Source organism: Aythya ferina (genome assembly GCF_964211825.1).
Source record: "Aythya ferina genome assembly, chromosome: 1".
Classification (NCBI taxonomy): domain Eukaryota; kingdom Metazoa; phylum Chordata; class Aves; order Anseriformes; family Anatidae; genus Aythya; species Aythya ferina.
In genome coordinates, this window is record NC_140296.1 from 62,529,688 (window position 1) to 62,546,123 (window position 16,436).

The 16,436-nt window shown below is 35.9% G+C and overlaps 1 protein-coding gene across 6 annotated transcripts in view; it reads right to left on the bottom strand.

The window, feature by feature from the left end:
- MYO16 (myosin XVI) overlaps positions 1-16,436 on the bottom strand; it is a 376,631-nt gene that overhangs the window by 90,090 nt on the left and 270,105 nt on the right. For all 6 annotated transcript variants that reach the window (XM_084526026.1, XM_084526029.1, XM_084526030.1 and 3 more), the window contains exons 24-25: positions 4,599-4,674; positions 1,619-1,794 (exon numbers count right to left, since the gene is read on the bottom strand). In XM_084526026.1, coding sequence (XP_084382152.1) covers positions 1,619-1,794; positions 4,599-4,674 — 252 coding nt within the window. The remainder of the gene's footprint in view (positions 1-1,618; positions 1,795-4,598; positions 4,675-16,436) is intronic.

A 16,436-nucleotide genomic window follows, 5' to 3' on the forward strand; every position in this document is an offset into this window, starting at 1 on the left:
TTTTTTGGTCACTGGAACAGATTAGATACCTAAATACCTTAGATACTGCTTCAGTCCTGCAGGACAGCACAATACCTTTCTCAAATTAGGCCAACTTAGTATCTACAAATTGAGCAATGTTCTTTCTCACCTGCACAGCTTTTCTTAAAGCTTACCTTTGAGAAACTAAGCAAACTTTCCTTCTGTGGGCAGATGAAGGATGGAGTTCTTCCCACCTTCCATCTAATACCTAACAGTTTAGATCTTTTTCACTGAACCTAGAAGATCTGACTTAATTTAGCATGCTTCCCAAAGGAAATTGAGTATGTTTCTCTCTCTCTCTCTCTCTCTCTCTCTCTCTCTCTCAAGAGAGTAAATCCAGGTTAAAAGCTATTCTGGACTGGTGAAAAGCCTCATAGTTTCAGAGATCCCAGCTGTGTGGTGTTTCCCCCTGGCTTGATTAGGCTTCTAACTTAGACATGCCTTTCATGCTTCCTTCCATGTATGGGACTAAGATCTTTTTCACGTGCTTAGGAAGCTTCCTTTAGGAAGCTGTTACTATAGTAGAAAGGCACCTAAAGGCACCTAGTGATGCCTCAGCTGTTTGCTAAATATATCCTTAAACCAACACCATTGACTTCAACTTAAGTTTTTTCCACTGAGATTACTGACAAGAACAGTAGACAGGAATTATGCTACTATCAGCAGTAGGGCTAAAAGGAAGCTCCCATTGCTCTTCTGTGGATGTACTTGCATAAAGCCCTCCACAAAGACACATGAGAGCAGGCTCCTTAATCCCATGGCAGAATCAATTTTGTGCAGCTGTAAGCCAAAAATAAAGTTGTAAGATTCAAGAAGCCTGGCAAGGCAGCTGATACATTGAGAGAACTGCTTGCTGCTTTTCTATAAGGGTGAATTCCAAAACTCCACCAAGAATGAACACAGCAAATAATGTGATTTCTCCTTAAATCAGAAATGTTCCATGGGACATTAACAATTACTTTTTGATAGCCTCCCAAAGTTTTTGTTTGTTTTTGTTTTTTAAACTTTTTAAACTTTTAGGGTTGACAGCTAGCAAAGAAAAAGAGGCAAATTCTAACATGCGAAAGTTTGATTTGATTTGAAACCAACTGGGAAAATTTATGTGCAAGTAACCATATAAAATAGCAATCTTTTAATAAATATACAGCATTCATCTTCATACAAAACCATACAAACTGTCTTTTACAAACCAAAAATGTCTGTTTAATATAATAAAACCACTGAGGTTTAATTTTTAGCTTCCTCCTTAATTGACTTAACTAATCATAATCAAGGAGGCAAAAAAAAAAAATTATAGCCATAAAATAAATAATACTGTATCTATTGCTAAGCCCTTGAACCACAGAATCATGGAATGATTCAGGCTTCAAGGGACCTCATCATCTTGTACAATCTCCTGGCTCAGAAAGTCCAAGAAAGTGTCCATATGAGCTACCTGTTAATTCTCATTATTGCTCTAGTGTTGATATTTGGAACTAGATTATTTTAATTGTTTAATGACTACAGAGAACCAAGAAGAACACAGAGCTTTCAGAAATAAGAAAGTACCAGAAAAATCTGCAAAAAAGAAAGAACAGAAGGATTTCTAAATTCCTACCTTGCTGAGCTCAATATATTTCTTTGCTTCTCCACTTGCAGAGGGTACGGATGTATTTTTACTCAGCAAAGCTGCTTTACACCCTTTGATTTTAAGGGAATGATACGGAGGAACGAGTGATCCAGTTTGTGTCAGCTTGGACTGGAATAATTGATTGATGACTACATTTTCACTGGCTGGAAAAAAAAAAAAAAAAGAGGAAATTAATGCATGAAAATAAAATACAGTTTAAAAGGTAAGTACATGGTATTTGGAATAAAAAACACATACAGTAGGAGACCCTTAAATAAGTAAATTCAAAACAAATGGAAAACCCAATAAACTATTATTTTATGCATGGATCATAATCAAAGAGCATTCGATGTTTAAGGATGCCAGCCATCAGTAACATTATTTTTAAACCGATTCAGATCCTCTACTGAACAGAACAGGGCAGAAAACAAAAACTGTCTAAACAATTACTTCTGATAATCATGCTTGAATTTTGTCCCGTTACTTAATGTTAATTTATCTATCTATCAAAACAATATAAGAGATGCACAACTTAACCTGTGGCATTTAGAAATGAACAAGGCGTAACTATATAAAACATAATATAGGAAGGGATAAAAGAAAAAGAAAAGAAAGAAAGAAAAACAAACAAACAAACAAAAACAAACAAACAAACAAGCAAACAACAAACTAGGAGAAGGAAAAACCTGTACCAAGCTGGGTTCATATTTCTCCACATCAAGACCACACTTACAAACAAAATTGATGGAAAAACTCATAATGACATATATATTTTTGATGCAGTGCTAATAAAAAGTACAAAACAAAGCACTTCCAAGAGATGTTTTTGTAAATGGAAATCTATGAACTTAAAGACAGATAGGATATTTTTAATAATTCCAGCTAAATTATCCTTTGTAAGGTTATGGTCACAGGCTTTTTAAGGTGAACATGGTAATTAAATGCTGCTTGCACTGCTACAGCACCAATAAGCATTGGAAACCTGCTGTGTGATACATCTTTAACCATGCTTAATTTTTATTTCTTTCTAACAAACTGGCATTATCACACCCATAATTGTTGAATAAAACAACAATTAAAACAAACAAACAAAACAAACAAGCAAGCAAACAAAACACCCACAACAGAGAAAGATTAATGGGATTAAGGTCGTAAGTAATGTCATTAAGTATAGCAAGTAGAAATCTTCAGTTTGCTCATTATTAGCTGTGTGAAGACACATTTACTAGATGTTTGAATGTAATAGATTTGTTTATCTTTTTCTGTAGCAACTATTATTGCTGACTTAACTGGAATAATAAAGTTATGAGAAAGATACTAAAGCAGATACCTGAATAAATTTCAGCACAAGCGGTGGACATGGTAAGCCTCCATATTTTTAAAATATGGATAAATGTAATAAATAGCATTAGGAAAGACATTAAAATTATGCCCTCCAAATTAAAACAGATAAAATCTATGTTAATAATGTCTCCGGATTTATCTACAAGACAGGTACGTTCCACATTCTAACACATAAATGACTTCTATGATGTTAATGTACTTAAAAGTTTTGAACTGAGTAAGGAAACTTCAGTTAATGAAAATCAAGAAGCAAGCACTTAGCACTTAAGTTATACATACACAAAACATACAAAATTGATGCTAAAGGAAATACATTACTGATAATCAATAGATTTTAAGTTTCAAAAGCATAAGTCACTTAAAAAAAGAAGGAACGTAGCCCTTATATCACTTAGATCCTTTTAAAAATTCTGCCTTCAGAACGTTCCCATTAATTATATTTATTATTATTTGACTTGTTAATTATATATACTCACTCTCAGCAAATCAAACATTTTATATCAAATCCAATCCTCCATTCTTCCCTTTTAAGAGCTGCATAGATGATTACACAAAATAGCAATGAAAATGCAAACGGAAACTATTTAAGAGAACAGCAGAATGTTCTGTCTTGTAGAACACACTGGAAGTTGAGAATATACCTTCTTGTATTATTTGGCATAAAGTTACAACAGTTAGAACTAGAATTTCTCTAAAACTATAATCAATAAGATTATATTTAAAATCAATTCTTTCATTTCTTTTCTCATCCTCAATGTATGCTATTTTCCTTTAAATTGCATCAATTACTTTACTAGGAGGTTTAGCTCATTTCACAGAAAAATTGCTAAAAAATATATTGGAACAGCAGGGCTGATTTGGAAGACAAATACTACTTCCAAAAGATCTCTATTTCTATTGAAAGAAATATAAATACATAACGTATTAAGCAAAAGACTCTGCACAGGTTGAAGCAAAGACAAATAACAGCTCAGGATATAATGACATTTCCCTGAGGAAGATGTTTTGTTTTTCTTCACAGAAAGAGTAAATGAATGAGGTTTTTAATTATCCAATTATGAATCATTAATTAATAAATGGAGATGCATTATTATTGGACATAATTATACAATATGCACACGGAAAGGTATTTAATTTTGTATTTCAAAGGGCATTTGTATCTATTCATTGGAAAACAAGAACGCCCACAAGATGCTGCTTTTAGAAAGCGCACTCAAGCAGTGAAGTACATCTCACTGCAGTCTCTATGATTTTGGGAGCCTTTTTTCCTTTCCCTATTTTCATTTTTTTTGTTGTTTGTTTTGTTTTGATTTTCTTTTTAAAAGGTTTTAAGTCATACTTAATGATTTTTTTTTTTAATTTATACTAATCGATAACACTGTATCTTTTATTTCTTTACTTCACATCACATAATAAAGATGCTTCATGTTCATGGATTCTAAAAGCTTTCAAAATTAGAGTAATTTTCAGACAATAGAAATGTACTTCAAAGAGATGAGGATGACTTCTTTTTAAACTGGAAAGAAAATATACATAAACTCTTCTAAAAATGAATGAAAATTGAAGTGAAGTCATAATAGGTTGATTTCTAACAACAACAGCAACCACAAAACCATTTACTTACTTTTCATTACAAATACGAGATTTTGTGAAAGGGAATCTTTATTTTTTTCTACTGCACCAGCAATTTCGTAAGTAACCTATAATAAAATATTGTGACATCATTAGTAATGATCACAGCACCTATTAAAAATCTTATAGCAGTAGAAATTAAGTTGTGTTTTCTTCCACTTGACAGTTAAAGTCTGGCACCAGGTAGTGTCTTTCAATTCTTTCTTAACAACACCAACAATACTAACCAGAAGAACTGGTTGCTGAACATTGTGTGTCTCTGCAAGTATACAAAAATTTCATCAGACTGATTCTAAAACAATTCCACAATGCAAGACTCAATCACAAGTGTAGCATATAGAAGACAGTGATGTAAACGTTACTTTCCCTGTAGTAATGATCAGTCCCAGACTACTGTGGTCTATTCACAGTGACCGTAACAGACCACTCTTAGATCAATCTGAGTCCCAGCTCACACTCAAGACAAGCTCTTGCCATTTATATTGTCTTTGGAGGCAAATTCAGTCCACAGTATATGTAAAAATTCCATTTACCCATTGAACGACTATGCACATAAGGGTTTTGGATCACCTTAGCTGACTGATGTTATCATTTCAAGTGCTACTCCATCTGTCATCTGAATGCAGATGAACTCTCAACACATATGGTGGGCACACCAAACCAAGCAAAACCCAATGCTACAGCAAGAGTTCCTGAAGATACATACAAAATGATGAAATATGACCAAGTGTCTGTTTTAACTTTGAGCCTATCCAGGTTCCACTGTATAGAAAAGAAGCACTGAGACCAAAATGCAGTCACTGAGACTGAAACGCCAATTAAAATCCTTGCATCACCATTATCAGATTGCTTTGGCCTCGTATTTCTAAATTTATGTTTATTTTGCATAGAATATAAATATTTTACAAAATAGAATGATTAAAATAAAACAGCAAAACAGAATTTTCTTATCAACAATTTGTGATTATGGTTCACATCTTGGCTAGGATGGCAATCAATATTAAAGACAAACCTGGGGCACAACTTGAAAAAAGGAACTGTGCTACTTATGTCCTGTTCTGAAAACCAGTCTGTGTACAGATGATGGGATTTATCTCACCTTATGTAAGTGTGGGTGCCTACATCTCAGTCAGTCACACATGACTTCTGTATACATGCAGGAAAAATATATTCCTGACTCATCTGCCCTATTTTTCAATAGGATGCATTCCATCCTAGCAAGTGCTTATTTGCCATCCACCAACTATGCGTGTAGATTAGATGGCCAGTTCTGATATGTAAGTCTCCAGCTGCAGCAAAGGACATTTTGTTAGATGAATCTTGACACAGAGACACTAAGGGTCACAAACCTTTAACTGACCTAAACTTTAACACCTAACCATGATACCCAACCTTTATCTGACTGTTTTGTGGAATGGGAGCAAGGATTGGATTCTCTAGACTTCAGGCTCAGCATCAAGTGAGAGTTATGTGACTGAATTCACCAGTTCCTCGAACATGAAATGCCCTAGAACTAGTGAATGGAAAATATATATCTAATTTGACCCAGAATTTTAATCACCTAAATTAGCATTGCAGAAAGATGTCTAGTTCCACCCAGAAGTGCAGCCCACAAATCTTTCTTACAACCACTCTCTCAAGTAAATCAACTTTCTGGCATTTTTTTTATACATGTATATAATTATTATTTATTTAATGTGGTTGACAGGTGTGTTTACTACCATTATAGATGCTACTTTTGCAGAAAACAAGATAGAAACATTCTATTTACATGAGTGATTCAAGACAATCAAGCCACAAAAGCTTAGAGCTTCTTCAAAGCTTGCTACCTTTCTGAGAAGAAAAATCAGCCCAAGTGGCAGACACATGCACACTTTGCCATACATAGTAGATTTTCCTATCTCTTCACTGCATTTCCCTCTTCTGACTGAGGTGGAAATTTATCTTTATTACCTCCCAAAGCAGTTTTTCTAGCTTGAGAAAAACTGTTTCTTCTCTTTATGTTGAGGCATGGAACAACAATAATTACATCACTAAGATTTTTATGGATATTCTGTTAATCTAGAACTCTTGCTGTATGTACCCATAGCTTTAACTTAGGAAAGGAAGCTGTTTTCCCTCTTCTCCTCCAAACTCTAATATCATCCCTATCCTCCACCTTGGTCTACATATTTGCATCCCTCCAGGTTAAGCCAGAAGCTAAACCAGTGCTTCCTGTTTCTCAGATGAAAGCTCTCACAACCTCACAACTAGACCACTACATGAAGGGTAACCACTTACATGAAGGGCAACTTTCTGAATGAAAGGGATATTTTGCAGAAAGCTCATTTCTACAAAATGGATAGCCATTTGTTTTTTGTTTGTTTGTTTGTTTTTGGTGGGGACAACAGACAAACAGCTAATTAATTTGCAAGCTTTAGATATAAACAGCTCTAGCTTGCATAGTAGTAGAATCCAAAGGGAATTTAAAAATCAACAAGAAAAAAAAATAAATAGACTGTAGTACTACCTCTGGGATTAGGCAGAAACTTCATGGGAAATTCTTAGAACACACTTTTTGTTTGTTTGTTTGTTTTACCTTGGGACCACGTTTTTATCTAAAACCTGTTTTAAGTTTCTTATTGAATCTATATCCTAAGCTCCTTAGGTATTTGGGTAAATTTTATCCTTGTATATTTAATAAAGCTGTAAATATATAATAAAGATTAGTAATAGTAATCAGTTCATTAATTTTCTTTTCCATTGGGTCATTTGACAATTATGTGATGCTACCTTACTCATGAAAAATATTTTATGTCTTGGATGTGTATAATCTGTTGTACTTAGTAATTATCAAATGATGTAATTAGTATGGCATCTAACATAGAAAAGGTGTAACAACAGAATTATGTTTGTTTCCATGATGGATGTACTCTTATATAATTTTTAACTGTGTCTCTTAAGAGTACACAGTATAGCTAGTAAGCTGTTAGAATAATTTAAGCATACTATTAAAAGTTTTCAGTGTACTTAAAGTACATGTTCTAACATACTGGTCCATAAAAGATAATTAACAGGCCTTACTTAACAAATTCATAATACCAGTTCCTAATTGAATGTCTTAGGCTTTGACTAAATTAGAAGAAGAGAGTTACTATTGATGGGACAAGTAGGTAAGTATAGCAGTGGGAGATTATGATAAGTGTACCCTCAGTAAGTTTGCAGATGACACCAAGTTAGGAGGAAGTATTGACCTGCTGGAGCGTAGGAAGGCCCTGCAGAGGGACTTGGACAGGATGGGTTGATGGGCAGAGGCCAGTGGGATGAGATTCAACATGGCTAAGTGCCAGCTCCTGCACTTTGGCCACAACAACCCCATACAATGCTACAGGCTTGGGGCAGAGTGGCTTGAAAGCTGTGCAGAGGAAAAGGATCTGGGGGTGTTGGTCAATGCTCACCTCAACATGAGCTGGAAGTGTGCCCAGGTGGCCAAGAAGGCCAACAGCATCCTGGCTTGTATCAGGGATAGTGTAGCCAGCAGGACCAGGGAGGTGATTGCCCCATGTACTCTGCTCTGGTGAGGCTGCACCTCGAGTACTGTGTTAGCTTTGAGCTCCTCACTACAAGAAGGACATTGAGGCCGTGGAGAATGTCCAGTCCCTGGAGAATGGCCTACGAAGCTGGTGAAGGGCCAGGAACACAAGTCCTGTGAGGAGTGGCTGAGGGAACTGAGGTTGTTTAGAGGAGGCTCAGGGGAGACATTATTGCTCTCTACAACTACCTGAAAGGAAAGTGTAGGGTTGGCCTCTTCTCACAGGTAATTAGTGATAGGACTAGAGGGAATGGCCTCAAGTTGCACAAGAAGAAATTTAGGTTAGAAATGAGGAGACATTCTCAGAAAGGCATTGGGACGGGTTGCCCAGGGAAGTGGTGGAGTCAACATCCTTGGGGGTGTTCAAGGAAAGGCTGGACCTGGTGCTTGGGGACATGGTTTAGTGGGTGATAGTAGTAGTAGGGTAATGGTTGGACCAGATGATCTTTAAGGTCTCTTCCAACCTTAATGATTCTATGATTCTATGAAAATGCCTACATTGAAACAGGAAGAAGTTTCAGTACTGGTACTGGTACAATACATTATCAACTTCTAGAACTATATTCATAAGACATCTCTCATCACATAAAATACATAAAAGTTAACAGGATTCCCTTTATTGCTAACTCCCTAACACTTTTCCCATAGTAAATTGGTAAATTAATTCACTGCCTAAACACATGAAAAGTGGCTCAATGAAATGGCACTCAAGGGTCTCATATTTACTGTCAGTTCCACAAAAGAGAAAAAGAAAGAAATACTCTCCAAATTGTCTATTTTGTTAATTTAATCATGTCCCCATCAGAGATGCCAACTTTGCCTAAAACACATGCAGTTCACCCACTTTTTTTTTCATTGGGTTTCTAAAGTAAACTGACCAGAACTCTGCACTGATTGGCAGTCGAGCACCATGTATTCTGAGGAGAAAAGTCTCATACAAATTTTATGTGGTTCAGACAGGAAATGTACAGTAGCTTAGCTCATGGTTCTGGTATTATAAAACATACCCCTTATTCTCACTTCCATTTATTGTACCTGTTTGTCTTGTTCTGCACCATGAACATTTAGGGGTAGACGGTATGTAAACCTACGTGTCTGTGTTAACCAAGGGTAACACAGTAGTAGTAGTATCTTTAGATACTACCTGTACCAGTTGTTTTTATTAAAAAATGGTGCAGAGTTCCACAATGCATTTGAATTCAGTAAAACATTTAAACAAGAAAGGGATTGAATTTACTTCCTGTAAGTTCAGAAGGGAGGAGAGCTTAACCTAAACATACTAGTAGTGGGGCAGGCCAAATGTGCATTTAGCCCTGGGCATTTAGGGGAAAATATTGAGTAATGCTTCTACTTTGCCTCCCACCAGTTCCCCTCTCATCTTCCAGGGCTCTGCCCATTAGGGAGCTCTGGATCTGCAGGCTGTATCTCATCTTTGTGGTTAATATCTCTTGACAGATGTTTCCTCTGTGAGTCTCTGTTTCCAGAGCTCATTAACATTTTCGGCATCCATAATACTCCGTGGCAAGGAGTTTCACTAGTTACTTGCTATGCGAAAAAAATATTTCATTCTGTTTGTGTCAGATCTGTTCTCTGGTCATTTAAATTGGTACACCTGGCTTTAATGTCATGAAAACATGTAGATAAGAATAAGAGGAAAAAAACAACACCCAGAAGACAGAAAGCTTGCACTCCAAAGGTGCACAGAGAACTGCACGGCCCTCTTACCTTCTTACATACTCTTGTTTCTTCCAGTCATTAATTATCCTCATGACATTCGATTTTACATCTTCTCTCAGAAATCTGACTTCTGACCTGAAGTATCCCCCTTTGTATCACCTGATTTTAGTAAGGGACTTCATCTAAGTTTACTCGATTTCCCCAAATACTTTATCAACAGAACCACCTTTACACATACTTTTAATCAATTCCTTCAAATAATTTTTGTTTTCATATCCTGTGGTATGACAAAAGTACTCATGGTTAATTGGAAGATTAAAAAAGCCAAGAAAATACCACCTGGAATGTTATGTTTGGTTGGTTGCATTTATAGTTAAAACCAAAAATGTTACTATTTTCATAACATAGTAATAATATTAATAATTTAAAATGTAACTCAGAAACTCTCATTTTGTATGTCTTGTTAAATTCAATGAATGTGAAAATAATCGGTTCATATAGTTGAAAGAGAATTTTTTGAGAACATGTTCAAGGACAATTTCAATGTACAGAAAGGTCACTTGTAGTTGCTACCTTTCCACCAGTACAAATATGTGAGTGACAGCATTTTAAAGTCTGAATATGCCTTTTTTTTTTTAGTATCTCTGGGCTTCTCACACACTCCAAACAAGCTTTGTTAAGCAATGAGCTAATTAAATACCTTTAAAACAGTCTGTAAAGTCTTACTCTCAGAAAACACTCAGAAATAGTGGAATATTAAAGCCAGAAGATATCTAAAAACAAATGAGAGCAGTGGTAGTGATGATCTATTATTTTTTCCCTCAGGAGAGCCTGAAGGAAAGCCAAAGAAGGAAAGAAAAGAAGGGAAGCAAAGAAAGAAAAGGGAAGGGGAAGGGGAAGGGGAAGGGGAAGGGGAAGGGGAAGGGGAAGGGGAAGGGGAAGGAGGGAGGGAGGGAAAAAAAGTACAACTACCTTGTCTGTGTGAAAAAAAGAGAATCTTTGTCAAATAACCTTTATAGGCTTTGGTATAACTTAGACTAGACTGATTTGATTGTTATGTCTGGGGATTCGGCCTGGGGAAAAAATAGAGAAAATGAAAGCTTCCTTATTGATTAATCCATCTCCTTTTGTCTTTTGATTTAGAGGTTCAGTTTCACAGTCTGCCTGGGATACATGAGGCATTTCAGAGATGACTGCACTGGTGAAGGTGAGCTGACAGCTGAGAGGTATTTTTGAAATGTGCATAGCTGAGAAATGGCACAGACATTGATCTGCACTTAAAGGACATTATGTGCACTGGTTTATAGAGCAAAGAAGTTGGTCTTTTGGTCTGAACAGTTTATTACAGTACTATAAATCAAAAACAGTGGCAAAGCAAACATTGACAAGGGGCTTACCAGATTTGTTAATTCAAGTATAAATTTAAACTGCTCAAAGCTTAAAATACGATATGTTATTCAGGCTTCTTGAACAAATGAGCATATAGCTCATTATCTCGTACAAGGATATGTTAAATACTGCTACAAGATAAATCTGTGTCTCTTGACATTATGTTAAGCTAATATATTAGCTTATATATTTCTGGTTTACTTACTGGCATGTTAATTCTTTCATAAAATTAGGAAAAAATAAAACAAGTTTGAATCCTAAGCAAAATTCCATGATGGAATGTTATTCTTCAAAAATCATGACTATCAGTAAGGCTGACAGTTCAGAGATGTAATTCACGTGAAGCCCTTACATTACGTGAGAGCGTACAATGTAAATATTAATGTTATTGACAAAAGTATATAGAGATTCGGTATTACACATTCTTAGTACAGTTTCAGCTGATGGTTAGATGCATTGATCAACTGTACCCACAAAACACCTTATTTCCTCCAGAGAAGCTAGCAGTGTGCACCATGGGCTCACCGTGCCTCTCCTCTCACAGTGCTGCTAGGCAGATGGGCACTGCAAGAAGCAGCTGAGTATACCCACATTTACGCCAGGCATCAGAAACAAAGCAGTACCCTAGACGAGCAGATTTTTTTCAGAAGAGATCAGACTGCCAACATTCAAGGCAATGTGTAAAACAACTTTCAGATAAAGCCTTCCACGAGTTTTTTTTTAGTCTCACAAAACCTGAATCATTCTTTTCTACTTTCTGCCTGAACTGAACAGATAAGCTTTTTGTCTTATAGCAGTCAGATACCAAGACATCAAATAGCTCTTAGAAGAGACTCATAATATATCAAGGCATTGTAGGAGTCTGTTCAGCTGCAAAATTAAAACTGGGAGATAAAGTAAAATACTTGATATGATCAAGTACTAATATTCACAGTGGCCTTTGCTAAACATGTGATCATGGAGATAACAATTGTATCATACTACTGCAGAAGAATGAAGATCTAGTGTTGAACAAGCATAATAGTGAAATTCAAGAGAAATAAAGAAAAACAAATGTTTACTTTCTTCCACAGGATGGTTCTGTCACATTTGTGTAATATGGAATTCATTCTCATCTTCCATTGAAAAATTTCACTCACACATTGACTTCTATGTGCAGCAGCTTACTTGTGCACAGTTTCCTCTTTTAGTCCACTTTCTCCATGCCAAAAGAGTCAAGAGTATAATAAATAATAATAATAATAATAATAATGAAAAAGGTCTCTGAGAACAGTATCATACACAGACATTTTGTTAAAGTATTGTTTCTCCAGAAAGTCAAGCAGGGATTCCAAATTCTTTTTTTTTTTTTCCTTCTGAATCTCTTCTCCCTGTATGCCTTCCTAGGTTCATTTTGACCTTGTGCATTTTTTACTTTTATTTTTTATTTTTCATTTCTCGCCCCTTATCTCTTCCCTCTTTTTCTTAGTACTGCCTGTTCTGGAATAATCTGTATCTAATTATGCTTGGAATAGCAATATGGCATATGTAGTCCTAGGGAAGGCTACTGAGCACAAAACAAGGGAATGAGCGATACTTGACAATGCATGATTATAATCAGTCAGAAAGACTTAATAGTGGGGAAAAAAAGACTATTTTCCTACAACAATAGTTACATAACATTAAGATAGGAACACATTAGAGGTCCTTAAAACTGCATGGACACATTTGTGTCAGTTGTAATTCCTTCATAATATAAAGCTAGAAACACACTTTCATTCACAGAAGGCTGTCTGGCATCTCAATTAAAGATAAAACAGTATGCCTCTTCAGCAAGGCAGAATTTTCAATAGCTGCTTTTTGCAGGATAACTGCACTTAGAGTTGCTAAAATGGCAACTCTAAGTGTAGCTACCTGAGTAAATGTATCTGAACCCAGTTCTTTCTGGACTTAGAGCTACATACATAACCTATTGCAAAAAGGAGCCCACACCACGTCCAACGTGAAACTTTTTTTGCAGTAGACGAGGTGGACTACCAGCTGTTTCACACTGACTGTGAACTACATTGCAGTTACAGCTTTTGTTACCTAGGGAAATCAGCCTGTCTGCCCTCACCTTCTGTTTAACATAAAGCCTGCATTCAGTGTTACTTTTTCTGTGAACACCAGCCTAGACACATTACCTGAATATAAATGATTAAGCCTAGAAGTGAAAATTTCATGTTCAATTACCTGTCACATTTTACTGGTAATTCTTCTGCCCTCTGGGTCTGATTCATCTTTCAGCTATACTCATGTAAATAATGACAAACTTTACCAAGTTAAAGGAGTTATAATCAGTGAAAAATTGTGATAAGTGAGAATAAAATTAGCCCCCCCCCCCCCCCCCATTTTAAATTTGGAGATCTCTGAAGGTAACGATGCAGAAGAAGACTGCTTTCTACTTCTCTTGCTTTAGACTCATTTAATTGATATCAGACTATAAAATTAGCCATCAAAACCTGCCAAACTATACTGTCACTTTATATATATGAAATTCTTATTTTTGAGTGCCAATAAAACCTGATGTATTTAAAAGTCTGATCTATTAACAATTTTCATTAAGTATAAATCACAAATGACTTCTATAAAACAGATACTAAATGTAGTAATAACACAATCTCAAGAACAGCATCAGCAGTTTAAAAAAATGATAATAATTTAATATCTTTTTTCTTTCAACCTATGAAGATACACTAGTCTGGGAAAATAATCCATTTGTGTAATAATTTAGTACAACAATGCTACCATCAGATTTTATGTAAATTCCTATCACAAATCCCTGGACATTTCCACTTATGATAGCTTGGTAACAGTTCAATGAATTATCAAAAATGCAAGTGTCTTTAAAGATCTTGCTCAGTCACTATTAAAGTAAGGGGAGTTAAGCAGTTGCACAGGAACTTTTCTGTTTTGGCAGGGAACATAAGCATTTTACTGCTATGCGGATGCAAAGAACAACCTTACAGTCTGGAATAATTCCTTGGCCAATGTAAACCAAAGGATCTCCATCGACTTCAAAAGAACGTGTGAATTTACATTACTTGGAGAGACATCTATTTGTTCATACTTTTAGATCAAATGTCATTACTATTATTAGGAAAAGGTCAAGCCAAGAGTCTATGTAATAAAAAAAAATCTAAACAACTATGCAAGGATAAAACACACATTAATTAAAAATGTACTCCTTACCACTCATGATTTAAGTTTCAGAACTGGGCACCTGAACCTTTGATCTGAACAAATGATCCTACTGAGTCCTTCAGAGAATAAAAGACATTATTTTCAACCTCAAGAAATTTGCTTATTGTTGTGATTGTGATTTTAATACAACTTCCTTGCTGCTGTTTCCATATCAGTCTTCTAGTGTGTGGAAGCTTTTTAGAGGTATTCTGATAAATTTGGATAATCACAACAGAAATCTATTAAAAAACAACAACAACAACAACAACAAAACCACCTTACCTAAGAACAACAACAGATAACAGATTTATAAAGGAATTTAGACATCTGGAGCCCACTGTCAGCAATTAACTCAAACACTTTAAGTGCTAATAAATTTCAGAAAATCTTCACTGTGCTGTAATCTAACCCCCACGTGCCCACATTTCTACAAAAAGAAAAAAAAAAAAGTTCTAGTAGTAGAGGTATTCAAACCACTTCCATTTGGTAACTAATTTGGGCGTAAGTAGAAGGCTTCGTGATGAAAGAAGAGCCTCCAGTGAGTTATTCAGAGTATTTAGGTTAAGAATTTAAGCACTGTCCAAACACTCTTAATCCTTTCCATAATGACCACATTTCTAACATTGGGCAGGAACAAATTTGCCTGCGTCAGAATGCTGCCCAACACTTTCATCTACTTCATTTCTGATGCCAAATAAGAGCCACAAAATAGACCTTTCTCCATACATATTGCTGCAAAGGACCCTAATCTGGTCAAAGAAGCCTAAGCATGCAGAGCCTGTCTTCTCATTTGCTCTGGACAGTTCAGGAAACATAATGTTACCTTGAGATATGACAGAGACAGCAAGTCTTTTTTTGGCGACTTGGAGGCAAATCTTGAACTTGACTCCTAGGTGTACCCACTGCCAATAGTTGACTGAGCATTCAATAGCATAAATCTGTTGCACCCAAAATATTCATCATAGCAGAAAGTGTGTCATTCAGTAGAGTACCTTTAGCAACATGGATTAGAGCGCTATTTCTTTTGTTCCTACCCTAACAAGCTCAAAGAGCTCCCTTCTGAATCTATACTGATATTTTAGCAGCACACCAGATAAACTCTCTGCATTTGCTACAAGGACAATCATGTGAAGAGAAGGTTGCTCTAACTACCTTTCACAGTAAAGAGCAGCAATGCTCTTATATTTGTGTTAGCATTGTAATATGCATTCTAATCAAAAGACTTATCATAGCTGCCCAGTTTCTTGCTCAATGACCTCATCTCTTCCATCTCTTGCTCAGGTAAAGAGAGAAGCATCTAGGTGTCATTTCTCTGGTTAAGCTGAAGCACCTGCAGTTTCTACATGGCTTCCACAGAATATTCTGATGTGTTGAGGTACAAGTCACAAACCACTAAATCATGAAAAACCCAGGCTTTGCCTGATACCGGGCTTCCCGAGACCTCAGGTTTAAAGTCCCCTGTTATGTAAAGTCATCAACCAATAACAAGTACATTTATATTTATAAACAACACAGTGCATATGATCACAGTGCTGTCGTTCCTTGGCAAAGTAGCTAAACAGCTGCCAGGCACAAAGCTTTTATGGGATTTCATCAGTGGAGAGATAGCTCATGGGATCACTGCTTAAGACTTGGGAAGTGTGAAAAGACACAGAACACTTTGTTCAGATGCAAGGACTGATTCCTGCAACTTTCAGTCTATATTTCCACTTGATTTCGGTGGAAATTTCTGAAAAGAGAGAACTGAGAACCCCAGTTTATGTCCATACCTTCTATACTCATAAGCTTATTTCAAATACCTTACTTTGAACAGAGAAAAGTGGCAACATGTCACATTAATTACACAGAGGACAATCTGTCAGATTATAAAACAAACATATTTTTATCCATTTAAACACATAAGTATTTTGCTTGCTTTTAGCCGTGGTTCATTGTGGTAAGAATGTGAAAATGAGGGAGTATTGGAAAGAAAAGGGTAAGAGGCCTATTTAA